This window comes from Tachysurus fulvidraco, chromosome 9 (genome assembly GCF_022655615.1).
Source record: "Tachysurus fulvidraco isolate hzauxx_2018 chromosome 9, HZAU_PFXX_2.0, whole genome shotgun sequence".
Lineage (NCBI taxonomy): Eukaryota > Metazoa > Chordata > Actinopteri > Siluriformes > Bagridae > Tachysurus > Tachysurus fulvidraco.
The window spans coordinates 8,632,772-8,660,693 of record NC_062526.1 but is presented as its reverse complement, the minus strand read 5'-3'; the positions used below and the strand labels follow the sequence as shown (position 1 = coordinate 8,660,693).

The 27,922-nt window shown below is 37.0% G+C and overlaps 1 protein-coding gene across 1 annotated transcript in view; it reads left to right on the top strand.

The window, feature by feature from the left end:
• tmem8b (transmembrane protein 8B) overlaps positions 1–27,922 on the top strand; it is a 117,733-nt gene that overhangs the window by 78,539 nt on the left and 11,272 nt on the right. Inside the window, exons 6-11 of the mRNA XM_027138603.2 lie at positions 7,267–7,646; positions 21,036–21,132; positions 22,432–22,555; positions 23,088–23,230; positions 25,364–25,542; positions 27,107–27,253. Coding sequence (XP_026994404.1) covers positions 7,267–7,646; positions 21,036–21,132; positions 22,432–22,555; positions 23,088–23,230; positions 25,364–25,542; positions 27,107–27,253 — 1,070 coding nt within the window. The remainder of the gene's footprint in view (positions 1–7,266; positions 7,647–21,035; positions 21,133–22,431; positions 22,556–23,087; positions 23,231–25,363; positions 25,543–27,106; positions 27,254–27,922) is intronic.

Here is a 27,922-nt window from a genome sequence, read left to right as displayed (position 1 = left end):
GCAGTACAACTAGATTAGTTTTCCTCCAAACTGTTGCCTCAAAGGTGAAAGTACACAATTGTCACAATTGCCTATTATTTTCCAACATGACACGGCCTCTGTGCACCATACGAGCTCCGTGAACACATGGTCTGCCAAGGTCTGTGTGGAAGAACTTCAGTAGCCTGCACAGAGCCCTGACCTCAACTCCACTGAACACATTTGGGGTGGATTAAAACATTGACTGCAACCCAGTCCTCCTCGCCTAACATCAGAGCATCAGCCTGACCTTACTAATGCTCTTGTGGCTGAATGGGCACATACCCCACAGCCATGCTACAAAATCTAGTGGAGAGAATTTCCAGAAGAGTGGAGGCTACTATAATAGCAAATGGGGGACTAAATATAGTGTATCTGTTAATAGCTGAACAATAAGAAATCTATTAGTAGGGCTGTACAGTGCAAAGTCTTGCTGATGGTATAATAAGACTGATATTTGGCAAAACACTACACACACACACACACTCACACACACACACACACACACACACACACTTAAAAGCAGATAGGCAGAAGATAATATGGTGTTAACAGATTACACTGAAGGTTCTTCCAAAATCCAGAGGTTGGTGCTGTACCTGGTGCTCCTTACTGTAAGAGGTCTGCGGCTGCTAGAATATTCAGCCTCAAGATTCTAGACACCTGCCAGGAGCAAACATTGGTCCATTTATGTAAATAATACCCAGAAAGTGACATACCAGACCAGGAGTTTTAGAAAAACAGGATAAAAAATGGAAATGTATACAATATTCATACAAAATGAATATTTACTGTATGTCTCTTAATTTGTACTGCTTACTTCTTATGACTGCAGGTTGTTGTGATACACCCTTAATTAATCTGTAAATAACATACAGTACACCAGAAAATAATCTATAGTTCCAGAAACAAGCGCTGGTGTTTCTACAAAGGCTGTCATCAGACTATGGAGCTGTCATTCACCTTTTGAGCACCAGACAGAAGGTTTTATACAACAATAAAATATTTTAAACACTTCAGAAGAGATCCAACTGCAAGCCTGAGGCAGATTTTTAAGATGCTCTTTCTGAATACAAAACAATCTCAATTTAGCACTAAGCCTTTGCATTTGCATTTCTCACCAAAAGTATCTAACCCTATGCCACTATTAGAATATGCATTTGCAGCTGTTTAGTACTCTAAATATCTATTTGGATGTAAACCTGAAATGGAAGTTGCCTAAACAGAACGGCTTTTATTTAAAAGCCATTTAGCTTCCCAAAAAAAAAAAAAAAACCCCACAAGAAAACACATTGCTTCATGGTATAAATAAATATCTCACATGACATGATGCATGTTTGCCTGTGAGCTTCATATATGAACAGGATCACACTTAAGATTCATTCCTTCAGGTCTAGGAGTCCAGAAGGAAAAATAAATACTGTTCCTCCTAATTATATCTGTATTTGTATCCATATATAACATGGTATCTATTTAATATGTTCACTCTAAATAATGTATTCATATTCACTTATATCTCTAGTTTACAGCTAGTAGTAACATTGCAAATATTCCTTCAGGAAATGCTTTTTATGGTCCAAAGCCTCTTGCAGTTAGGCTGAGCAGATCAAGGTGAAGGGTCTTGCTCAAGGATCAACAGGACTGGCAGCTTAGAGATTTCAGGATCTGAACTCACAACTTTCTGATCAGTTGCCCAAAGCCTGAGCCAATGAGCCTCCACTTGCCTCATCACAGAGCTGTGTGTATCATAAACATGATTCAGATGAGTCAGTAATCTGCATTGCTGAGAGAAATATCGAGTTGCCATGCAGATGCCACAGTAATAGCTTTGGGTTAATGTGTGTCACTAATGATGGTGTGGTATAACCAATATACTGTTTGCTGTAGCTGGTGCTGGTGGTCATTTCCTGAGAAGGAAATATAAAACCAAGCAAATTCAGTTAGACTGTCCAAGTGTCAGTATTACACAGAGGCAGCTGTATTACGAAGAGCAGCCAAAGCAGTGCACCAAGAACATAACCATAAACTAGATATGTGAGGATGAGGAGCACATGACAACACACACATGACAATGACAAAAACTTGCCATACTACAGTACATGAAACGTACAGAAACCTGGACATATGTGCAGAAAATGTTTAGTGATAACAGAAAACACATATGAGTGCTCAGTGAGACATGTTATAAGGTCTTGTGAGACACAGTGGCTGATGGGTAATGTCATTAAGGGCAGATATCGGCATGATACGAGGATACATAATGAGCTGTATGGACTGTGTACACTGTCGATTGTCGTTGCATGTTTGTATATGTTTCCAGGTATTTCACTAACATGCGTAACAATCATAACATGAGAAATATGTTGAATAGTAGCCACTGAAAATGGCATCTCATAAATATTTCATATAGATGTGCTGTTTAAGTGAAAACTGTCAAAGTATAGGTAGTCATCAACTCACTGTCTAGCTGTCATGCTAGTCTTTTGAAATCTCGGCTTTGAAATGAGAAAAAGATAAAGCAACATATCAAATATTCATCAAGTGTCAAGTGATTTCCTGTCCATCAAAATTCAAAATGACTTATATGAGAATTTCTTCTTCTTTGGAAGCTGCCTATATAAAACCCTTGTGGCAGGAAAACAGGGCTAGGTACCGGCTTTAGCATTAAGTGGCTTGCATATTGAACCAGAGTTTTTGAAATTGATAGCACTCATACCAGAGCATTCAGCAATACATTGATAGATGTCTGCAGGGAAGAAGTCTAGTCTTCAGACGTAGCCTTGTCTAATGTGCTCTTTTCCTTGCACCTTGTCTCTCTTAGCAGGCTCAGTTACCATAGCAATGCAGCAGGAGCCGCGCTGTGTGATATTTTGCTTGACCTCTGCTGAAGTCGAGCTCAGTCAAGGGCCAACACAGCCCCTGGATCTTCATACAAATGATTACATACTGCATCTCTTTTCCTATACTGGCGCTCTCCTGCCAGCACTGCAACTGCGAGATTACTGAGGAACATGTAAGGAAGAGAAAATTCTGTTGTAAAAAATAGTGCTAATTCGAAATACACAATGGATTCGACAGCATCACTACTTAGAGGTGCGATTTGGCGTAGGTGGAAGTCTGAGGGTGGAAGTTACTCCACAAACATGTGCCAGCCTCCCACTTCTCAGCTGTCCACTCAACTCATTCATCTTCTCTCAGACCCACAGTGGGAGTTTTGTGGAAAAAAATCTCAGCTTACTCTCAACCCTAGCTCACATTCGATTTATTATTCTTTTAATACTTCAGGATCTTTGAATTATAAAGGTTCTATTTGACAGTTTTATCTGTGATTTAAAGATATTAAGTCATTAATTTCTGACCCTCAGTATGGTCAGAGCGTATTCTGTTTTTACGTATTCAAATTACGTATTCTTTTTAATGAATCATTTAAACTAATATTTTGTTAAAGGTAAATAATATATTCATGACACTTACTCAAAAGTATAATATAATCCAGTATAATTTTAGTTTTAACTAAGATTTTTCTGTTCTGATGTAAACTTTGAATTTTGAACTACAGTGACACTTTAATATTAGTAGTATTAATCTTTTTAGGATTTAATATATACTATAATATAAGAGATAAATGCTGTATAATGGCAAAGTGACTTACAGTATAGAAGATGATGACGGATACAAAGCAACAAATAAAGTGTTGGACTAACACACACAAACATGACAACAACAAAAGCTTGACAAAGAAATAGGAAGCAACAGGAAACAGGTGTGAGTGATCAGTGGGTCATGTGACATGCTGGGGCAGATGGGTAATGTAGTTCAATGCTAATTTCTGCATCACTATGACAGAAACTACTGCTCAGGGATACGCTTCAGGTTCATTGACCAGGATAAAGTGGTTAGTGAAGATGAATGAATGAATAAATATTCTAAGATCATCTGAGAAACAGGTTAAAAAAAATGTTTTAGCACCTTGATAAAAAAATCTTTAGCCTTGAAGGAAAATGTGAAAAAAGCATGTGCGGGAATCGAAATTCCATGTAAAACAAAAACCTCAAGAAAGTCTTAAAAAATCTTAAAGTAAATGTCACAGTTTAAGTTTAATCTTTATCTTATATCTTATATCTTATATCTTATTATCTTAATAGATATAGAGCTATTACATTCTTTTTTATATGGGCTTGTGTCCCAAGAGTAAATGTGAAACCTTTAGCTTAACAAAATTGGAGATTTCTTACCGCTTACTCAGCTTGCCTTTGGTTTGCTTCACGGACACACACACACACACACACACACACACACACACACACACACACACACACACACACACACACACACACACACACACACACACACACACACACACACACACACCTCACATCTGATAGAATGATTGAGACGAGAGGAGAGAAATAAGAGATCACATAAATTTCTGTGGGATAACAGGTCTCAGGTGTGACACTTCAATCATTACCCCACTAGCTTCCAGTACAGACCCATGTTAACAACCCCCCACCACCACTCGATGCCCCCATGTTAAAAGACAATTACCAGAAATAGTTTTATAGCTGCACACCTACCCATACTCGCTTAGACGTTTTATAGCGCTGTTAATCTCACTGACATTATCCACTCTTTTCACACACTGCTTTTTAAATCTATATCAGGTTCAGCGCTCCTTTCATTACCTGCCAAAAGATAACATTCACTTCGGTTTTATTGGTGTGACCCTGTGAGGAGACAGGAAGTCATGAATGGAGCAAAGGAGGAAAAACATGGTTTTGTTCTGAAATCCAGAACAGAAAAGTGCAAAACAAACAAAGCAAAAAAAAAAAAAAAGTGTGAGAATGCAACTGTTCACACCAGTTACAAGCCCAGGTCTATTTACAAATCAAAGTGCTGTCATTGCTCAACCAGATCTGTATTGATTGAAAAAGTTAATGATAGTGTAGTTTCGGCTTTATCTCTGCACTTATTACTGATGGTGTGCATTTTTATTGTCACACAGCGTTGCCTATTTCATGGTCTGTAAACAACGTTTAATTAGAACTAGTGTAGGATAGAGTAAGTGTGTCTTACCTAGTGTGTTAGGTCCTAGAAATTGCTTAAACACTACCATATTTGTGTGTAATTTCTTCAATGTCATCATTTTCATTTTTGTGTTATTTTGTCTTTTTTGTGTGCAGCCGCTCTTTGTTAAACTCTTGGTCTATTAGTCCTGAGCCTGAAGCCATAAAGCACACTTTGATCTCTGCATATATTTTCATCAATCAACTAGCTTTGCTATAAATTTCCAGAAGGAATGAAGCTACTTTAAACTGTGAGATGATGCTGGTTATTTCCAATGGAGTGAATTTCCTGGGCGGTCATGCGAAGTTTTTTCCCCTGCAAATTGCTTATTTGTGATGAATGTCACTCTTGTGGACAAAGCTGAGCACCTATTACCCTGTAATATCTGCAGAACACAGGAGGACAATTGCATGTCACTGCTACATTGAGAGAAAGCTGGAGGAATACGAGTTTAATGGGCACTGGGAGTAGCACCTTATGGAAAATAAAATACTTTTATTTTAGAGCCTAGATCCTGAATGTTTGGTTGTTAATCTTTGCTTGTTTGTCTTGCCATTGTATCCACATCCAAATTTTTGAGATGCAGGAAGTGCTGAAAATGTCAGCGAGCACTCCCACTGCTACAGCAATATGTTCATCTTTGTTTGAAAGCAAACATCCAGCGGGAATGAAAAACCAAACGTTGGTTTTTGAGGGTTATGATTAAGGCAGTGCCTCGACGATTTGCACAAACCGGCTTTTCTCGAATTTTACTAAAACAAAGGATTTTTTTCTAAAAAACCAACTGCCAGAAATATTGAGATGCTGTGGCATCGGTTGCTTAGTCATCCCCTCATTTATCCAAAATACAGTTTTTTCCACTATGGAAAAATGATACATGATAAAAATGGAGGAGGGACATAAGTTATATTTTTTTTCTTCTTCTGATAATGCGTTCCTCTTGCAGCACCACCTGTGGTCTCACATGCTGAAAACTGTGTCCAGCTGGTTGAGATGCCGTAAGCATCCGCTTGTTGATGCTTCTGGTTCCCCAAATCTTCACAAAAATCTCTAATTGCATGCCTCAGCCCATTATCATTTTCCAATGGCTTGGCAATAATCTTGGAGGAGTGGAAGAATGGCTTGATTTGATCAGAGACACTGGCTAAATGGAATACAATTAACATACTAATGAAGGGTTCTTTCAGATATGACAGATAGGTCCTCTGTTTCTCCCTCTGATTTTTTTGGCCCCGTTGCCCCTGGCTATATGGGTTACCACTGGTTCCCAGGATACAGGCCACATAATTCCTGCAACTATTCCGTATTAATTAGTTTTCATATATTTAAATAAATGTAATGTGTTTAGCATTAAAAATGCTTATGCTGTTGTTTCTTGTTTATTTTTATCTCCTGTGCCACAGTTATTATCTGATTTACAATATACAATGTTTAAATTGTGTACTTTGAAGAATGTACAAGCAAAAAATATATATAAAATGTGTGTTTTCTTAAATGTACTTAAATAAATAAATAAATCATAACGTCTTACTTATTAATGCCTATTAAACCACATTTAATCTGAACAACAACTTTTTCATTTTTTTCTCTAAAACTGAAATCCTGCTTGGTATGTTGTCAAAATCTAAAACAATTGATTATTGATATAAGATTGAAAATAAGCCAATTAATATGAGGGAAGGTACTTTGACTTTACCATTCACCTTTTACTTCAATACGCCTTGGCTTGTTTATTGTAGGAAACTCTGCTATTGAGACACTCCAATGTTCGCAATATACAATAAATATACAATACTCTCTCACACACAAGCACGCGCGTGCACACACACACACACACACACACACACACACACACACACACCAGCAAAAACTTTTCTCAATCAGAAAAGTAAAGCTGGAGTTGAATTTCTGGATAAAATTAGAAAGTCAAAATTGAGATATTCCTACAGTGATAAAGCTCTGAGGTGTAGCTCACGGTTGTGGAGGATTGACAGGTAGAGGCTTTTATCTTTCCTCTGACCTGATGCTTAAATCACCTTGTCGCTTTTTCCTTAGAGAGTGCAACATCTTCATTTCACATTAACTTTGGTTCTTTGTCATCCTTTATCATTCTCATACTCAGTCAGTGCACATCTTATGAATTTCAACCTGAATCCTGATCCTCTGATCCTCTCCCTTTAGACTGCTCCAAGCCGAGCATCACTAAAGGCTCATCTGCCATGAACATGCCCCAGTCATTTGGCACAGCGATGGGTTTTTCTCTGTCGGAAACACTGCCGGCTGCCAGCTTGCCCAACCTGGCACGGAACAGCTCAGATCAGAGTCCACTGCTGAAGGCTGAGAACAGCATCATCTACTTGGCTCCCACAGCTGACACCAATAAGTGCTGGCCAATACGACCTACATTACGCAATGAGTTGGATACCTTCTCTGTGCACTTCTATATTTTCTTTGGGCCCAACATCTCTATTCCTCCAGACCGGGCAGCGGTTTTCGCCATTAATCTCATGCCAGTCCTGGACAGCGGAGGGGTTCTTAACATGGAGCTCAAACTCAATGTGGTAAGCAACGATTTCTAACATATTACACATTCAATCTTTCAAAGCCGTCCAGCTTTTAATGAAAGGATTAACATGTTTACTTCAGGAAATGCATTGTAAAATGCCAACCTTTGTAGTCAATTGTGCCAATTGACATCCATTGTAGATATAGAATACAAATAAATGTTCTTTTATTTTGCTGTTTTCTATTCAGTTGTGTTAATTATGTATCAGAGTTGCATATTAAAATAAACCAAAACATACAGATAATGTAAGGCCTATTCCATCTCCATCTCTCAGGGTAATATAAACTTCTCTAAAATGAGCTAGTTGCTAAAATAAAGGCAATACCACTTTTACTTCCACGCCAAAGTTGATAATTGTCCTATAAAAGCACATCCAATAGGGTTTTAATTGAATTTAAGTTTCTGTTATCACTTGCCTTACAGCAGCACACCAGACTATTTTTTTTACTTCTCTCTTGATAAAAAGAGGATAAAAAACAGCTTGTATTGTTACAGAGAAAGCAAAGCCCATTTGTTTAGAAAACCTTCCTGTAGCAGAATACTTACCGAATGTTACAAAGTGCTGACAGTGCCGACTCCTTCCCTAAATGTTAAATAAATATGTCTTTACTGAAAACCTCATTGTAAAACAGAAACAATTGTTTTTTATCATTTTACTATTAGTTCTAGATAATGTGGCACTTCCACTATACACAGGCTCTCTGACTTACTAAAAATACAAGCACATGATGTTTCATACTGTATGGTGTGAGCTTTAATGGGACTGCTATGTTCTCTGACATAGCAGTGTCTCATGTGGTTGAAATATTAAATCTTCAATAATTCAGTTCTTTATATTTCCCTTGTACCAGAGAGAACAGATATAAAAGAGCATGTGTGGAATATAAAAGGCCACAGTTAGGCCGGTTGCGGGTTTCAACAATACACTCTTTGTCGATGACTGAGGACTTCTATACAGTAATCTTACTAATAACAAATGCTAGGAACTAATTTTCTCCCAGTTCCCATTGGAAATTTCATTTGTTACAACACAGCATAATAGAATCTGTTTCATTGATTTTCAAAAATAACTGCACTAAAGCACTAAAGCAAGTGCATTAAAATAAAACTCAGGTTTAAATTGCAGTTGGAATTTCAGCTTCATAATCAACATCTACTGGCCAATCACAATCAAGAATTCAACAGCCGTCAGGTATACAATTGTATATTTACAGCATTATGAAGACGTGACTACAAGACAAACCCTTTTTCATAGTAGTAGAACTAAATTGAAAGAAAAATGATCATATAGCATAGGAAAAAGTATCCATTAACCAACTTGTGCATATAAATTCAATCACAGAAGTGCCTCAGCATTTCACCTGCTTGTTTTTTTTCCTGACGATGCCATTAACAGGCATTATTGGATATCTCATGCAGGACTATCGCCAAGAAATATATGCGGAAAGCTATTTATAAAATCCCCGCTGAGAAATAGACAATAAAGACCTGAGCATGAATTTTGAAAGTGTCTAGCTGTCTAAACATGTTCATAAATTCTAACGTCTTTGTACATCATACGTTAAAGGATGATTTGTGTTCTGTTCAGGGATGATTTTGGCCCACACCACACTATCACTAATCAGTAAGCAAGCAAGAGGAAGATAAGCCTCATTTTTAAAAAACAATACCTGATCTGGGACTATACAAAGTTGTTCTCCAGCACAGTCATTTTGAATAAAAGGATGTAATATTTGCCACACATAATCCTGAATCCGATTTTCCACTGTTCCAGTCGAACTTGTTCAACTGGGAAAGGGTGTAATTATAAACGGTCCTGTATAATTCTGGTCAAGCCAATGGAGGTGAAACGACCCGTGCCAGGGAGCTAAAAAGTCATTTTCCTCAATCAGCACTTTAGAAGCTAGCTGGAGATTAGCTTTTCTCTTTGTCATTTAATGGTAGAACTGGGCATTGTAAAAAGGCCTGTTTTAAATTTGAAGTAAAGACTAGCCTCTTGAGTAGGTGCAGTAAAGTAAATGATTTCCGCCTGCTGCCATATGCTGTCGAATAGGAATTATCTCGCAAGGACGGTGAAGTGATGGATGTCGTTGTACAGGTTTATGAGCAAGCAAGTTAATGGGAACCATTTGTGCTTCCGACCTTGCGTTATTGGCTTTGCCTGAGTCAGGGCTTGTGATCAGAAAGTTGGATAAAAAGGATTAGAGTCATGGAACCAACAGGTGTTAAAGGAATTATCCATACTTGATGTGAAGACAATGTGAATAAGATGTTGGTAAGAATTCACTTGCTAACCTTGAATGGCTGACAACTTAAGCAAAATACTCAATAAAATGTTTTCAATTCAGTCAAGGTTAATGGTGGCATGATGACAGCACTGGTCAATGCTCATTCTCACTTTGCGTGTAGGCACAGCTGGTCTGTCATAAAAAAAGTAGCAACCTCATTACACTTTCCTATTATGGCCAGAGATGAGCTTTTTGGCTCGACTGCCTGCAGATCTGGGCAGAACAAATGTCTGGTAGGCTGTGCATCAACTGCTTTTCCTAAAAAGCATTTTGTATCGAGGCAGCTGGGGGATGAAATGTGACAGGAAAAGAAACCCATTAGGACACAGATCTAAGTGAACATTTGAAGTGACACCATTCAGACATTACTGGTAATGGATACACAAAAGTAAACAGATCCATATTAAATAATCATGAATAAAATAATGAATTACATTTTTGATAATTATACATTATGAGATGGTGTCCTTTATTGTGGTTTGTCTGTAACTGGTCATTATATAAAAACATAAATTGATACAAAAATTACACATTTGTCCAGATATCTTTAACATTTATTGTTCGTTGAAATCCACCTGCTTCATCCATTTCATACTTCAACCACTTGCTGACTGCATATGCCAATGAGGATCCACATAAACAGAGGAATATGAAGAGTCACCAAGGCCCCATCCCTCCATCTGGGCTCTATGAAGCTCACTGCACTTCACAACTCTATCTGTCTTCTTCATTATCATTTGTTTGCAGACATTTCAGTTCTTTAAGTAAAAATCTTCTTAGCCTGTGACCACTTTTGTTGCAATGGCAACGGGGCTGTAATACATGGGGGAAGAGAGAATCGGTAGAGGCAGAGCCGATCGGCCCTATACGCTCACTACGCAGGTTGCGCAGGGCCCCGCAAATTACGCAAGGCCCCGCCTCCCCTGCCTCATTTTACAGTGCGTGTTAATGTTTACTGTGTAGATGACAATATGAATCGGAGCTATCCATCTGGCCATGAAAAGAGAAAAAATAAACAAAATGAGAGTGGAATGCGAGAACTGCAATCAGGTAAACTTGTGTTCTATTCAAGTTTGATGTCAGCAAGAGCAAATAACAGTAAAGTTAAGTCGATGTGATTCTGCCTCTAGTCTCTTTCTGACTAGCTAAATTAGCTGTGCAGTGCTTCCAGTGCAAGTGTGAATGTGTGGCAAATGGTTTACATGGCTCACGGGTCAGGTAGGAGGGCCCCTTAGCAGAATTTTGCTTAGGGCTACAGGGAGGTCAGGATCGGCTCTGAGTAGAGGACATGGCTAACTATCTCCACTGCCAAAACATTCTCATTCCAGTAGTGATGAATCCAGTGTAAGTCAGTTTAGTTGCTGGAAATGTAGTTCCCAGGCTGACCTTTTGGAAAGCAAAAATCATTATATGTCAAAGCATCAAAGAGGTAAACTTAGTAAAAAACTGTTACAAGCTTCTATAAAATTCAATGCAGCAACTGACCTGAGGCCCTGTTGCAATTCTTTGGACTACTTTAACTTTAACAAATACTTACAGTACAGAGCATGCTGCTCAAAACTATCTCTTGTAGGAATAATTACTCTAGCTCTTATGCATTTTCAAGAAGTGTGGTAGTTTTGCCAGACCATGGTATATGTAAGGAGCAAAACACAATGGGGTGTTATTAAACTGTGCAATCCCGATAACACCCTGAATTTGATTATATCTTTATAACAGCATGCCCAGTATATTTCATTCTCAGTATTTTGAGAAATTTGCAGTCTTGCTATACTGTATTTACAGCCCACTTTCAGAGAAAAAACAACAACATAGCAACATGTCAATATTCCATATCAACCAAATTCACATCTACTACTATACTATTCGAATAGGCTCAATATGTAATAGATTGTTTGACTTCTTTTTAAAACATATTGAGCAAATCCTACTTCAATCACATTTTTTGCTCATTTATGACATGTGATTAAAATAACCAAGTATATAAAACTATTTTCTATACAAACACTATTTGACACAAACACAAAAAGTCATGTGGTTGTGTCAAAGCCCAGCTATGTTCAAAAAGAGAGGTTTGAGGCAATACATTTTTTAAGCTACTGAAAATACAGAGACTTTCTGAGTTTTGAAAATAGCTGTCTGTGTACTTCATGCAGAGATCAGAAGTATCATGAGCCTAATCATGTCATGAAAAGGACAAACTTAATGCATGTAGTGAAGCTCAATATGTTTATACAGAAGTACAATTATTTATTACATATTGATCCCATTAAAAAAAGGTGAGCTTGCTTAAATAAAAAATGCTTTATTAGTTATGCATTTTAATACATTAAAAAAACAGTCTTATTAGGCTTAGATTAAGTCCTTGTGTAAAAGGCATTACTATTTACCTTTGATTTGCCTTGCACCTTGTAATCAAAAATGAATTTCTGCACTGCAGTATAAGTAAAGCCTATTGACGATATAAACTCTCAAACACAATTTAATGGTACATGGTTGATCTAGAATGAAATACAATGAATAAACAACCTAGTCCATATTGGCAGAAATTTATTTGGTATAGTTAACCAATATTTAATTAACCTAAATTCCCCTGAGAAGTCTCTCTCCTATGATCCAGATTCATGGCCATAGGCATAAGGACAAAACTGGCCACAACTTGAATAGAACACTTCATGGACATGATTTAAGCTTTTGGCTTGAGGAAATATCACAAGGTCAGTGCATAGCTCCATTCTGTACTGTAGTCTATGTTCATGGTAGTAATATTTCTCAGGTAGCTGTGAAAATCACTAACTCTATGGTTAATATTACAGATTGGTTGAAACATTCTTGCCTGCACTTAAATACATCAAAAACAGTAGCAATGTTCTTCACCAAATCCAACAATAAGTTCAGTGTTGAGCCAGATGTTTTTGTGTCAGGGGAAAGGCTACAGATTGTGTCAGAGTACAAATATTTGGGGATTTTAATTGATTCAAAGTTGTCTTTTAAATCGCATGTAAAAAAGTAATATAATATAATAATCTGTAATATAATCGGATTCAACCTCAGTAACTTCAGACACATTCGCCATCAAATGTCAACACAGGCAGCAAAAATGTACATGCACTCTATGATTTTTTCACATGTCTCTTACTGTTTGCCTGTTTGGTCACAGGCTAGTGTTACAACCCTGAAACCACTTCAATCACTTTACAAACGAACTGTAAAAATTCTGGATAAGAAATCAAACATTTCTCATTATTGTCCAATATTACAAAAATATAGATTACTCAGCTGGGAAAACATGGTAAAATTCTCAAATCTATGTCTTGTTTATAAAATTATTCATGGTTTATCATCCCTTCCCCTCCATCAGTTTGTCAACATCCGAACGGCTGATCATCGTAGAACCAGAGGTGCGGTGAGGGGAGATTGTGTCATTCCCTTTAGATAAAGTGTATTTGGCCAAATCGCTTTTTCTGTTCGAGCTGCTACTCAGTGGAACCTTACCCCTATAAACATCAGAACACATTTAGTACATTTAAGATCCAGTTAAAGAAGTGGTTCGTTATTAACCAGAGCTGTCAACATTAGCTTAGTTTTTGACCTGCTCTTGTTGCCCCCTGATGGTTTTTTGTTTATTGTGTGCGTGTATGTGTTCATGTATTTATCTGATGTTTGTTTGATTGCTGGCGTCTCGTCTTTCTAATGTACATTATAGCTAATACTTACAGTAGTACTTTTATTAAATGTATTGTAGCTTATTTCAATATGTACTTTTATTTACTTTTATCTTTTTTAGGGTGACTATTACCATCTGTCTAGGGACTACAGGTGAAAAATAACCATCTGGCTAACTCTGGCATCCTGACAGAAATGTTTATTAATGTGCATTGTCCCTGTATTAAATAAATAAATAAATAAATTCATGTAGTGTACAAAGAAATTGTAATGAGTGTTAATGTGTAAGGGATAAAGTGCAAATTGAAGCCAGAGTTTTAATCCTTGGATGTGACGTTAGACAATTTCTGGTAAATTTTCAGTAGGGCTCATGTGTGAAAAGATTTTGAACATTTTTTAAAAAGCTATCATTTTCAGAGGTGGTTGGTTAAAAACATTAGAACAGTCAACCAAAAAAAAACAAAAAACAAAAAAAAATCTTTAAAAGCTACAATTTCCAAGCTAGCATTTTCATACTGCTCAATTCAGTGTTTACTGAAACTGCATCCAAGCCATTGATTTTTGATACATCATGCAACATGGGATTTTCAAAGCAAGCATGTAGGGGTACACACAGACAAAATGCTCCTTGAAAGCTGTAGTTATGAACAATGCAAAGCTCTCAATATTATTATTACATGAATATCAATAATGTCATGGGCAGTTAGTGTGGACCAAAACAGCCTGGAATGTATCGGTCTACTCCTCATAACCCTGTCATTGCCTGCTGAGTTTCCTGCAGAGAGATCCCATTAATATAATTACATGGAGATTATTCAATGTTCAACACCAAATTGGTAATGCAGCCTGTAAGGACCTGCGATATATGGCACTATATCAGGGTCAGAGAGAAATCAGTTGAAGAAGAGGAAATCTGTGCTTGTAATCCTAGCCAGGCTAAGTAGTAATACATGGATAATACTAATATTGTATTAATACTTGGGTTCAGTACTTGGGTTTCCTACTGTACTTTCAAACAAGAAAATCCCTCACAGAAAAAAAATGAAATGTCACTTTTACCTTACCCACAATGAAGTCCAAGATAATGCAGCAGGGTGCAGAAAAAGATGTAGACCAAACAACACCAGGGTGAGTTGATTCAGGCTCCTCAACACCCAGTGCATGAACACCAAAACTCTTTCCCAAGTTTATATCTAGCTCCAGAATATTCAACTCCAGAAATTTAGTCACTGATAACCAAAATCCTAAATAACACAAACTAATTTTTGCATAAAGGATAAAATGCATTGCCATGTTGCAGGTGACTGTAGCATTAATGAATGCAGACTTAGTGTTGGCAGCATTTCTATAGTAAAAAGCAAAAGTTGATATGTATGATATAAAACACAACATTTTATGCCTTTATAGTTTTGTTTTTCCAATAATTTACCATAGTAAAAAAGACAACTTGTCTGTTGATATCTGTATATCCAATGCTCACATAATTGTAGGGATGTAACTGAAGGTGAAAACATCATTTGAATTAAACAGATGTGTTCTGAATAGATACAAATAGAGATATGAATAAGAGATGCATTATTCTGTTTAGTTTTCGAAAAGCTTGGCAGAACATTTTTTGTGACACAACAACATTAAAAAAATCGGAGACTCAAAAGACAAACAAAGGCCATGTCCATTAACCAAATAAAAAAAAAAAAAAAAAGCTGTGCAAAATGATTAAAAATAAATAAATAAATAAAAATAAAAAAAGCCCACTGCACATGTGTAGTTTGGATCGATTTTGAATTGGAGTGATGAGAAACTAAGAAACAAAAATAAAGGCCAGGTAAAGGTCACATCCAAGTAGAAATTCAAATACTAATACATAAAACTTGGAAGAATAAAATAGAAGATGGAATTAGTGTTTACCATCACATTTATTCTCGATTTCTCGACATTTTGAGCTTGATGCAATTGATCTTCTTTGAAATCAATATTTTATGACTATTGGATAGCAATACATGTCATTATATACCAGTGAATGTGAATAATTCAATGGAATACAGTTTATAATTCAAGCATCAGTAGATTATTATTATTAGCCTGAATTACTATGAGATCACACTGAAACAATCAAGTGACAAGTTTTGCTCCATTCTCATCTTTACTTTTCACGTCCCTCCATCTTATAAAAGCTAATATAAAATGTAAAAGGTCTATTTAACCCTGCCATGGCTGTTTTTTGCTAATATTAATATGATGAATCCCACACACATACTCACTGACACACACACACACACACACACACACACACACACACACACACACACACACACACACACACACACACACACACACACACACACACACAAATCTATTGTCCCACTAGGCACTAGATTTGTCCTCGAACAGCTGTCAGTGTGCGAGACAGAAGAGTGGAGATGGGCGAATGAGCTAGAGCAAAAAATAAAATAAAAAACCCTCTAGCCCTTGGCTTTGAGTGCATGGCTGAGAGAGAGGCAAAACACGAGAGAGACAATTCTCTATGAAGATAAGTCGACATGCCTGTATGTGTGGGAAGGGAATGGAAATGTTCCCCTGGAGTGTTTTAAGTGGCTCTTGTGGACAGTTTGAAGCCAAACCTAACAGCCTAAGCCTTGTCAGAGCTGCATGTGGTCTTAGGTTACTGCTGCAGGACCCAAGAGCCTGATGCTCTCATACAAATTATGTCCTTCAAGATGAGAATTGAGATTAAGAACTGAGCTCCATCCAGGATATTTGAGACAGAAGAGCTGGCATGAATCATCCTCAGTTTTCAACACATGGAAGAAAAACTGAGGACCCCTACAACGAATAGTGATTAACACTTGGCTCTGATTTACTAAGATCTCAAATAACACAAGCTAATTTGCCCATGCATGGACACAAAGTGGGTATGCTTCTGGTGATTTACAATAATTGCATGAATTATGTCAAGTGCAAAGTAGGGGTTGGAAACAATATGTAAATAAGGTTTGTGTCTGTGCTGTTTATTCTTGATATCCACAGTGAGATCTCTTAGAGCTTTCTTAAAAATAGAAGCAAAAGTAAAACATGACATTATTGCATATCCAGTATTTCACCTATTAAAGGTGGTAAGAATTGTTAAAAAATATAAAAGCAAAATAGGAGTGTGCTTTTATTAATAAGATTCATGCGAATGAAAACCTTTGTTTGAAAGCAGAGGCGTGTAGCAAATATGCAGCGAATATCAAATATGAAACGTTTGCTGTGGTAATATTTATTCATCATTTTAAGTCTCTTTGTTTATTCTGAATATACCAAGACATAAACTTGATGCACTTTTTTAAAACCTATTTTAAAACTATGGATTTTTCCCAGAGGAAATGGATTTTTACTAACTTAATACATGCTTTTCAGTTTGGCTTTGCTAAATGAATCCATTTGCATCTATTTTGTGCATTTACATTTCATAGAAATGCTTCACAAATCCATATTTAGTAAGCCAGGTTTTCAAAACAAACATCAGATATATGTTTATATAAAAACCCACGTGCTCGTATAAAAGCTATGGCTATGGAAATTATTTTTGCACATTTTTTACATCACAATATACTCACTCACCTGAGTCCCACCTCCAGCACTTATTACCAGTCTTACCAGTGAAGTTTGATTTTTTTGGTTGAGAATGTTTACTGATCTTTCCTGAACTGAACTTTGCTTAATACACACAAACCAACAGTAAACAAGGGATTTAGTGTGTAAGCTTTTACTGCTTTAAGCTAAGAAGATGTGGATGGGTTCCCTTTTGACTCTCTTTCCTCTCATGGTTTCTTCTCATCTCTGTACGTTTTTTCCTTGCCACCATTGTCTCTAGCTGAAGTAAAGCTTCTGAGGAAGAATAATCTTAAGACCAATATCTGTTCAAATAATTATGATAAATTCAGATTCAGACATACAGTAAGAGGAAACTGCACCCAAAAGGGTTATGTAAATGTCTATAGCCTAATGAATCTGGATCTCGTCATATACAATGATAAATGGTAGACCATCACTGTGTCTGCTGCCATGCTCTAATGGGCCTTGAAGGGCTTTAGTCATTTTTTTATTAATTACATATAATCCAGTAATTCACAGCTAAAAGATAAGCAACGTGACAAGTAAAGCTTTGGATATGGACATTATTTTATTAAGTCCATTTAGAAATGATAGGATTTCATCCATCACCTGTTTGATCCAAAAGCTCACCAGAAAAAACATGAACATGAAAAGTTGACTTTTTAATTGTATTTATTTATTTATTTATTTATTTATTTATTTATTTATTTATTTATTGCTTTGGCTAGAATAAAACTCTCACCAGCAGCAAACAGAAAACGGTACACAAAAAATTGCCATCTGTATTTTTGAAGCTGATAATCTTCAGGAACCAATTTATCCTGGTCAGGTTAGAGTTTGATCTGGATTCTATCCCGACTAAATGATAATTAGAGCAGATATAACAACTGAACCTAAAAGGATAGTAGAGTTGAAATTAAATGGATTCCAATGCACTTTAAGATATTGTAATTCTTATTGAGGGAAATCCCAGAGACAGAAAAAGATGTTGTCACTAGATAAATATTCTCCTAAATCAAGTGCTAATACTAAGAACATGTACACACATATGAGAAGTGAACCAATGGTAAAAGAGGGTCAAAGCCAAAACAATAGCAGCTTTATTTTTCTAGCTTTTTTCCCCCAGTAGTCTATAATCTTAGTTTCTAAGTGAGGTAACTTACTGTGACCAAATATCACAAGTTATATCGGCCAAGACAAGTGGGGACTTAATATTACCTTATTTTATAAAATGCACACAAACATCCAAGACTGTGAAAAATAAAACTAAAAATTGAATAAAAGGTGGAAAAAAAACTATGAGTAAGGTTGTCATACACAGAACAAAAAGATTCAGCAACAAAAGCTTGAGAATGAAACCATGCAGAAAGCAGAAGTTAAATAGAAGAGCTAATTCAATATCAATTCAATTCAATTCAAATTTATTTGTATAGCACTTTTTACAATGGACTTTGTCTCAAAGCAGCTTTGCAGAACATAAACATAGAACAGAAGGTAAACATAAGGAGAAATATAGAGAAATTATATATAGTGACATATAATTTGCGATCATTGACATATAACTTGCTGGGGCTGATGGGAAATGTAGTTTAGTGCCAAATTTACTAAAAAGCAAAGTCATCTTCTGCTTTGCCCTTACATAGCAAAACCAGCCGGTATCTGTTCTGTGGTTTAAATACATAAGTAACATGAAGAAGCAGCGAACATTAATTCCTTCCTGTGATAAGCTTTACTGGTTTGAAGGACCTTTTGTGAGCCATATTGTGACAAATGTGGTTTTCCAATTTGGTGGCTGATTTGGACATTATCCTGCAAGCTTTCTAACTTAGATGTTGGAAAAAACCCTTCATGTTGCTTGTTAACTATGAGGACGATTTGAATGACGGCCAAACAGTACCCTAAGCTCAAACCTGGTAGTCATCAGTCATTTTTTTGAAAGAGTATTTCTCAGAATGGAGTCTGGTCTTTGGCCAAATCAACACAGGTGCTTGGCACAGTATCAACAGAAAACATTTTAAATGGCAAGCTGTTATGATTGTGGTGGCGAATACAATGATAAGGGCTCTACATATTTCTGTTTGAGCTTTACAGCATTTGCATATATGGTTGAAGAGAATGACAGATACAGACAGACAGATATGGCATGTGGAGACAGGACGGAATGAGGCACACATTGTTACTTTTATTCCAGCTAATACTTGTGTACTTTCTGAAACAGAAGTCACAGACCAATCAAATGTAATGTAAAATTACATATTTATAATAAATAATAATTACTTATATTGGTTCATTGGTTCATGATATTCGCTGTATTTCTACCTCCAAATGATCAAACTTTGTAGAATGACTTTAGGTCCTCCTTGTTATAATGCGTAGATATTATTAGCTATTACAGTATGGTTATGAGCAGGAAGTCAGAGAATGAGCAAAACCAAGCTAAACTAAAAATAAACTCAGTTGTTAATCCCAAACAGAAACTAAAAATCATTTACAGAAATCAGAATTGCTATTACGGGATTGATAATTTAAACAGTAAATACAGTATTTTTCACCATAGTATTAGAGATCATGTTTGAATCGTGGTTTTATATGACTGAGAGTCAAGCAAGCAATAATGACCATGATTTCAGTCTTGGGAAGGTGGGCAGGATACGCTTTCTCTTCCTTGTCAATCACACAAACACAGGTCTCTCTGAGCTCATTTCCGCTGTAGAGGATAGATAGTGTGTTACAGTCCCCTGTGACACAACAGTTGAAAGATGCACTGAAAAGGTTGGTTTATTGTGTCAGAGGAAGCAAATGTTTCAGTCCCAATAATTTAGTCCTACATAAAGTAAGTGCCTAGTATAATGCTTCTTTCTCTTTGTGGAATAACACAGCTTCGTTTCTTTGTGTTTGAGGTTATTTTAAATGAAGCTTTACAATAGTAACACCAAATAACAAAAGGATGAATCAGCTATTGAATATTGTGCGATGTGAGCTTGAGTCATCTAAAAGGCAATGCAAGATTTATATTTAAATATCAAGACGGAGTCAAGAATGAGAACTCTATTTTACATGAGCATTAACCGTGACCTGGCTGTGGAAGTACCTCAGAGATGTTAAACCCTTCATCAGTGGTTGGGTTAGAAGCCTAGATTTAAAAGAAAAGAAAATCTTTTCCAAGCCAGCAGGCACAAGCCGCTTCTTTTTAGGGCCAATCATTAGTTGTTTTGCTATAATAAGGCAGCAGCAATAACGCAAGGTGCTTCATGATTTAAAATCCTTTAGAACATCATTCAGAAAGCATAATGCTCACAGCATGAGTTACAATGCTGATTAGCTAAAAAGGACATGACACTTTCTCTTTCTCTCTCTCTCTCTCTCTCTCTCTCTCTCTCTCTCTCTCTCTCTCTCTCTCTCTCTCTCTCTGTGTGTGTGTTTGTGTGTGTGTGTGTGTGTGTGTGTGTGTGTGTGTGTGTGTGTGTGTGTGTGTGTGTGTGTGTGTGTGTTTGGATCCCTTTCTATAATTCATGTGCCAAGGGAGATACAAGGATGAACATCTCTATTTTCAGATGGCTGCAAACGTTCAGAGGGCATATGCTGCCACATGCTCGCCCATTGCCCTCAGAGTCCCACAGTGCTTTAGGCACAACATTGCCTTTAATAATTATTGTGCAAAATATTTTAAAATATCAAAGTAGTAATTCATTCAGTTTTGCCAATTTGGCCTTAAGGCAAGCATTCGGCACATAATCCATTTCAGCTTTTATAATGTATGTGTGTTTAATGCTGATGCCCCTGTAATTGAATATTAATGAATGTTTTTATATATGTGTTTTTATTTTCCAAAGTCATCAGTTAAAGGGGAGAATATTACAGTATTTGGCTGTCTGCATCATGGAATGCCTCTGGCCCTTCGAGACAACTCCTCCGTCAAGTGCGAGTCTGGTAAGCCATGCGTCCTGTATGCTTAGCCCCAATCATATGAATAAATAAATGACTCCCTATAGAAAACAGGATTTTATTTTATTTTCATTGGGCTGCTGATTTCTTTATCCAGCTCTTAGTTACTAGACAGATATAATTGGAAATCTACAAATACATGGAGTTCAGGAAATATTAATACATTTTTTTTTTTTTGTTTGGACCAGAAAAGCTAGAAAAAAAAACAAAGCTGAATGGTGACCATGGTTACCTTTTTAAACCGAAACTATTAGGTCGAGTTTCTTAAGTCATTTTAACTGGAGAGAAATGATGATCATTTACTGTTTATTATTCAATTAATTTAATTAAATTGATCATTTACTGGGGGGGGGGGGGGTGGTTAGGTGGCAGCTTAGTGGTTAGGACGTTTGCCTCACACCTCCAGGGTCCGCCTTGTGTGTGTGGAGTTTGCATGTTCTCCCCGTGCCTCGGGGGTTTCCTCCGGGTACTCCGGTTTCCTCCCCCGGTCCAAAGACATGCATGGTAGGTTAATTGGCATCTCTGGAAAATTGTCTGTAGTGTGTGAGTGTGTGAGTGAATGACAGTGTGTGTGTGCCCTGTGATGGGTTGGCACTCAGTCCAGGGCAGGGTGTATCCTGCCTCGATGCCCGATGACGCCTGAGATAGACACAGACTCTCCGTGACCCGAGAAGTCAGATAAGCGGTAGAAAATGAATGAATGAATGAATGAATGAATAATCATTTATTGCTTATTTATTTAATGTTTTGGCATTAACCAGCAAAGCCATATTTACAGATTGACAGTATGTAGCACTGTGTTTGTTAAACTGACGGCAAAACCCAATTTAATACTTTAATACGTAAGACAGATCGCCCTAAGGCAAGGTTACACATTAATAAAACCTTTTCCATTTTAAAACATATCCAGATTATTTATCATGTTTACTCTATGTGTTTAGAAATAATAATGGATATTGTTTTAGTCATTTTTGGCCAGAATTTGCTGCAGTGAAATCTGACAATGCAAAAAGAACTTTTTTGGAGCACATTTCCCTGATATCAAAGTTAAGAACACTAAAGCAAAATTAATTTAAACCAAACCATATTGTTTTCAAAATGATAACAGAATGAAAGAAGATGGGCAAGTGGTCTCTAAAAATTCAGATTTAATTCTGCCAAATAAAATAAAATTAAATGACAATAAATTGCACAAAAGTGGCGCTTTACTTTTTAGTTTTCTTTAACATTCACCTCGAAGTCATAACTGTAACAAATGTCATCTATTGTTTCTCTTCTTAAAAGAGTCAGTTTCTGGATTCCTTTTGTCCGTGAACACCACTACAAACATCACCAAGCTACGAATCCCCTACCCCCAGACTGGCACCTGGTTCCTCAGCCTCCGATCTCTACGTTCCACAGAGCATGGGTAGGTTGAACTAATCCTGATCAACTCCATACACGTTTAAAGCGGCATATAGTCCACACAGTTTTCCTCAGAGACATTCATTTGAATGCAGATAATATTTTCTGCACATGACTGGCATGGACTATCGAGCAGTACAATCGAGGTAGACGTTGACATAAAGCCTTTCAGATACTGTGCAATGTTGACAGCTACCATGCCAAAACTTTTCAGCACTTTCAAAACACGAATGCAAATTAGCCAGTGAGACAGAGAGTTCATCTCAAGTTTGAGACCACAATTTCAGATACAACAGAAAGACGTTTGTACTCGGAAAACATTAGGGAATATACCTCCATATTCGCTTCTATAGTTTATAGATGCCTTTAAACTTAAGTCATTTTCATCTAGTTTTACAGGTTTTCCCTCGTTGCCAAGCAACGTTCAGGATAGACATTATATTAAAGTCAGAGAAGGCTTAAAACAATCCCAGGAGAGAGTTTATATTCTGTCCAGTGAATTTGTACTAATGTCCTTATTGTTGTCCTTGTTGCAGGTTTGAGGCGTGCACTAATATAACAGCAGAAGTTTATCTTCGCTCCTATCTGACCCCATGCATCAATGACTGTGGTACTTACGGCCAGTGCAAACTCCTCCGCACCAATAACTACTTGTACGCTGCATGCGAGTGCAAAGCAGGTGATCAATCTTACCCTTTAAAACAGCTTTTCTTGGGATACTTTATTGCTTCTTAGATCCTGCCTACATGCATACAGATATTTCTGCAGTTCGCTCTGCAATTTGACCTTCAGATCCAGAGTGGAAACTGTGCAGGGATTTTATCAGAGCACAGCTTAACAAAAGTGCTACAGTTTTTCAGTTGTTGTTTACATGCTTACGTGCTTCAAATGTTTTTGTTTTTTTTTTGGTATTCAAATGTAACATTAAGCAATAATTCACACGTATTTATTTATTTATTTATTTATTTATTTATTTATTTATTTATTTATTTATTTATTTATTTATTTTTACAAGTCACTCATAAATATGGTCATGCTGTTGTTTTTGAGCTAATGCGCATTGAAACATGGGTGGAATGAGCCACGATAAGAAGAGTTTACTGAACTTTTTCTGGCGTATGACAGTTCACAGTAACCAATAGGAGACTAGAACACAGTGTAGGGTAAAAATACCTAAATGTTCTCTTTACTACAATATATTGCATCTAAAATAGCTTAAAATGGAATTTATATTTACTTTACAGATTTTTCTGAACACTTTTCTTTGTACTTCAATCAGTTTAAAGGGTAATGGGATGTTAATCGCCAAAATCTTTCCCTAATTTCATGATAATCACCCTCTTGACAGTTAAACGACAATCAGACATAATTGTCAGGTTAAGTTAAATGATGAATCACATGTATGTCACTCATCTCACCTTGTGAATAAGGGGTCACGAATCAAATAGTAGCTTAATTACAGGACATGGGACAATGCTGGGAAATATGCAAATCAATGCCTCTCAATTACCTCCCAATTAAGCATCCTCTTGTGTCTCACGTTTTGTTTCTCCCTCTGGATTCTGTCTTGCGATTTCAATTGGCAGTTGCCTAAACTAACTTCCCGTTTAATGGATATTTGTAGGCAAACAACTGGCATTGAAACATGTTCTCTTTAATCTAAAGAAGGAGCGCTCTGACTCCTTACACAGGCACAGCATTTCTTCTCAAGTGTCTGCAAGAGCTCTGAATGATCGTTGCTGTTGCCACTCAATTTGTATTCGAGCTGTGAGAGATGGGGGAATTTTTGTTTGGGAATTGTACTGATTAGACAGCCCTAATTAAAATTAGTGTCTTCAGAAAGGACTGTGATGTGCCTATTTTCCACAGCATTTCATCACAGCAGGCTTACAGTATCCAATCTATATTTATGAACCTGTTCACAAAGACACATACTGTAGATGAGCCAGCAAATGTGTGTAAAAAATCTTGTTCTGCTGTTTCAAGCATGATATGTAGGTGTTATTTGGTTGAGTTCGTATGTGTAAGGAAGCAGAAAACAAATTCCAAAACTTTAAACATCCCGATGACCATTAATTAACTATGAGAACACAGTGAAGCATGGTGGTGGTAGCATAATGCTAAAGGTTATCTCTTGGCCTCTTAGTTTCTTCCTTGAGTAACCATGACCTGATCACTAATATTTGGTGAATGGTCTCCTCTATGCAGAATTGTGCTTGTTTAATATTCTTGACACTTTATAATAATGTATTTACTAGTGCTCTGACAGAATCACCAGTTTGGGATTAACAACACCCTACTTTGGGATTTGGGCTCACACTTTGTTCCAGATTTGTTCTGATAGCTCATTAGCCTTCATGATGCTGTGTGTTTAGGTATGTTATCTAACAAAATGTGGGGCCTTCCAGAGATTATGCACACTGGTGGACTCCATTCAACAAATTATGTGAGTTTTATGAGAGCTAATTTGGGAGTTTTATACCAATGGGGTTAATACTTATCCAAAACCCAACAGTTATGTAAATAATGTCCCAACCAATATTGCTTTTTACTCGTACTTCAATATTCTGGTTATTTTGTAATACAAGTTGACAAAGAATGCCAGCTAATTCCATTTCAGTTCATAACATAACATAACATTCTACATAATGTGGAAAAGATTAAGAGGGCTTGAATACTTATGCCAGGAATTGTATGTTATACTGTCTGTTATGACAAGCCTTTAATCATAACACTGTACTGTGAAACATCCCCAATGAATTTACAGTGGGTTTTGTAGAGCGTCAAAACCTTTAATGTGTGTGTATTCCAGGTTGGGAAGGCTGGGGCTGTACAGACAACACAGAAGCTTATTCATATGGATTTCAGCTACTGTCTACGCTACTGCTCTGTCTGAGTAACCTGATGTTCGTGCCACCAGTGGCTATCGCCATTCGTAGCCATTACTTGCTCGAGGCCTCCGTCTACATCTTTACAATGTTCTTCTCTACTGTAAGTATATATTTGATTATCTGCATTGAACATTGAGTCTGTGCAGGAATTAATAAGCAGTGATGATGAGCACAGTCATGATTACAATAGGCTGGAGCTTTTTGGAGTAAAGTGCCAAAATGACAAAAAGGCTGTTATATTTTACAATTTTATTTAATTTTTACACATAAGAGTTGATAGAGTTTACACAGATTGTTGAAAAAACATAACCTCCATCAACCAGCAGTTCTGTAGGTGGAAATGTTGAAGAGAGCAGAGAATGACCGGACTGGTTTGAGCTTACAGACAGTAACAAAGTTAACCATGATGATCACAACATGCCAAAGCTTGATGGATGTGGATGTGCTACATACAGTACAACAAAGGAAAACCACATCATGTTCCAGCCCCATCAGCCAAGAAAAGAAATCTAATGCTACACTGAAAAAAATCTGAAACTGGTCTGATCATATGGAATAATCAACCTGATGATTAACATGATCGGAATATGATGCGAGTATGATTAGTGTGTATTCGCTCAGGTCTAATCAAGGATCTAAAAACAAAGTCTAAAAGACAACCATGTAGGTTTCAGAATCATGACGACTTGAGTGTTTCTGTTATGACTCAGCCCGGACTTTGGCCACGTGCATTTGTTTGCTTATGTTCCTCGTCACATGTCTGCCCTGCCCTTGTCTGCCCTGCCCTGTTTCCACGCCTGCTCCGAATTGTATCTGATTGTCTTGTGTATTTAACTGTGCCACGTTGCCTTGTGCAGCGTCTTTAGTCCGGGTTATGTTTCGTGTTCCTCTGTTATTAAACCCTGTTTTGTTTTGCTATCCTGCGTTTGGGTCCGCTTCCTGCCCCGCATCATGAGAGTTTCATTGCTCAAGATATTGATGCTTACATTAATATTAAGATTAAGAGTGAAATATCAGCATTTGAATGTGTGATAAAGTATGATTAAGACAAACGTAAGTGGTAATTTGCATTCAAGAATAAAATTAAAAAGCAAACAAACAAAAACGAGCTGAGTGAGCTGTCCAGAATTCGAAACAAAATATGAGAATAATGAGGAAATTGTGGAGGTTGGTTGAGGTGTGATTAAATGAAAAATGGATATTTTTTGTTAGAACTGTAGTAAACTATTCACTGGATCTGTATCTGTATTGATTTAGATAATCTGCAGAAATCTCAACTATGTTCAAGCATTTTCGATAAAGTCAGATTTTTGTATAAGTCTTAAACCCCTTGTCTTTGAAAGTTTTGATTTTTGATTACAAAGAGATTTTCCACAAAAGTGATGACTGGAAAGACATCACCTGCTTTTTTTTTAACCAGTCTGGCTATTCTGCTCTGTGAGGAACTCTAGAGACTGTTATATCTGTAAATCCCAGGAGATCAACAGTTTCTAGTACTTACAACCATCTGAGATCTAATTTTCTCCCAATCTGATGAAAATGGTCAACCAGGGGGAAAGCAGCCTCGTACTTCCCCTTAACGGAGTCCTGATTACATCCAGCTGTATTACTGGTCAAACATACATAATAGCTCTTTTTCTATCCTTTTTTTTTTCTTTCTACAGTTCTACCATGCTTGTGATCAACCGGGCATTGTAGTGTTCTGCATTATGGAGTATGACGTCCTACAGTTCTGTGATTTTCTCGGCTCCCTCATGTCCGTCTGGGTTACGGTTATTGCCATGGCCAGACTTAAATCCATCATTAAGCAGGTAATAGTGACATGACGTGTACAGTATGTTTACAGTGTCAAACCTTAAATCAGCAATACCAAAATAAACAAGCAGTCTTCACCCTCTAAATTATGATTTAATGTACTGTAACTATATTGAGTCCTATACTAGAACTGATACTGGCCACTGTGAATTTATTTATTCTTTTTTTTTTTTTAGCTCTGATATGTTAAGAAGTTGTATAGCTCTGATTTAGTGCTGAAATATAAAAATGTGAATATTAGTACTCATCTTTTCAGCAAAATATGCATTGAAGCGAATATTTCCAGCATTTCCTTCAGTGGGTGTAAATATTTCCTTTTATTTTTCCTCTGGAGCGCTCATGGCCATTGGGGAATTTAAGACAGAAAGAATGGAAACAGAGGAGACAGAAATTGTGTTTTTGCTGGAGAGAGACAGAGAGAGAGAGAGAGAGAGAGAGAGAGAGAGAGAGAGAGAGAGAGAGAGAGAGAGAGAGAGAGGTAACTCATTTTTCAATAAATTAATGTGCCAGAGAGACTATATCTTGACTAAAAATTATTTTTCAAATGGTTCGTTATGGGTGGCCATGGTGGCTTAGTGGTTAGCATGTTCGCCTCACACCTCCAGGGTCAGGGTTTGATTCCCGCCTCCGCCTTGTGTGTGTGGAGTTTGCATGTTCTCCCCGTG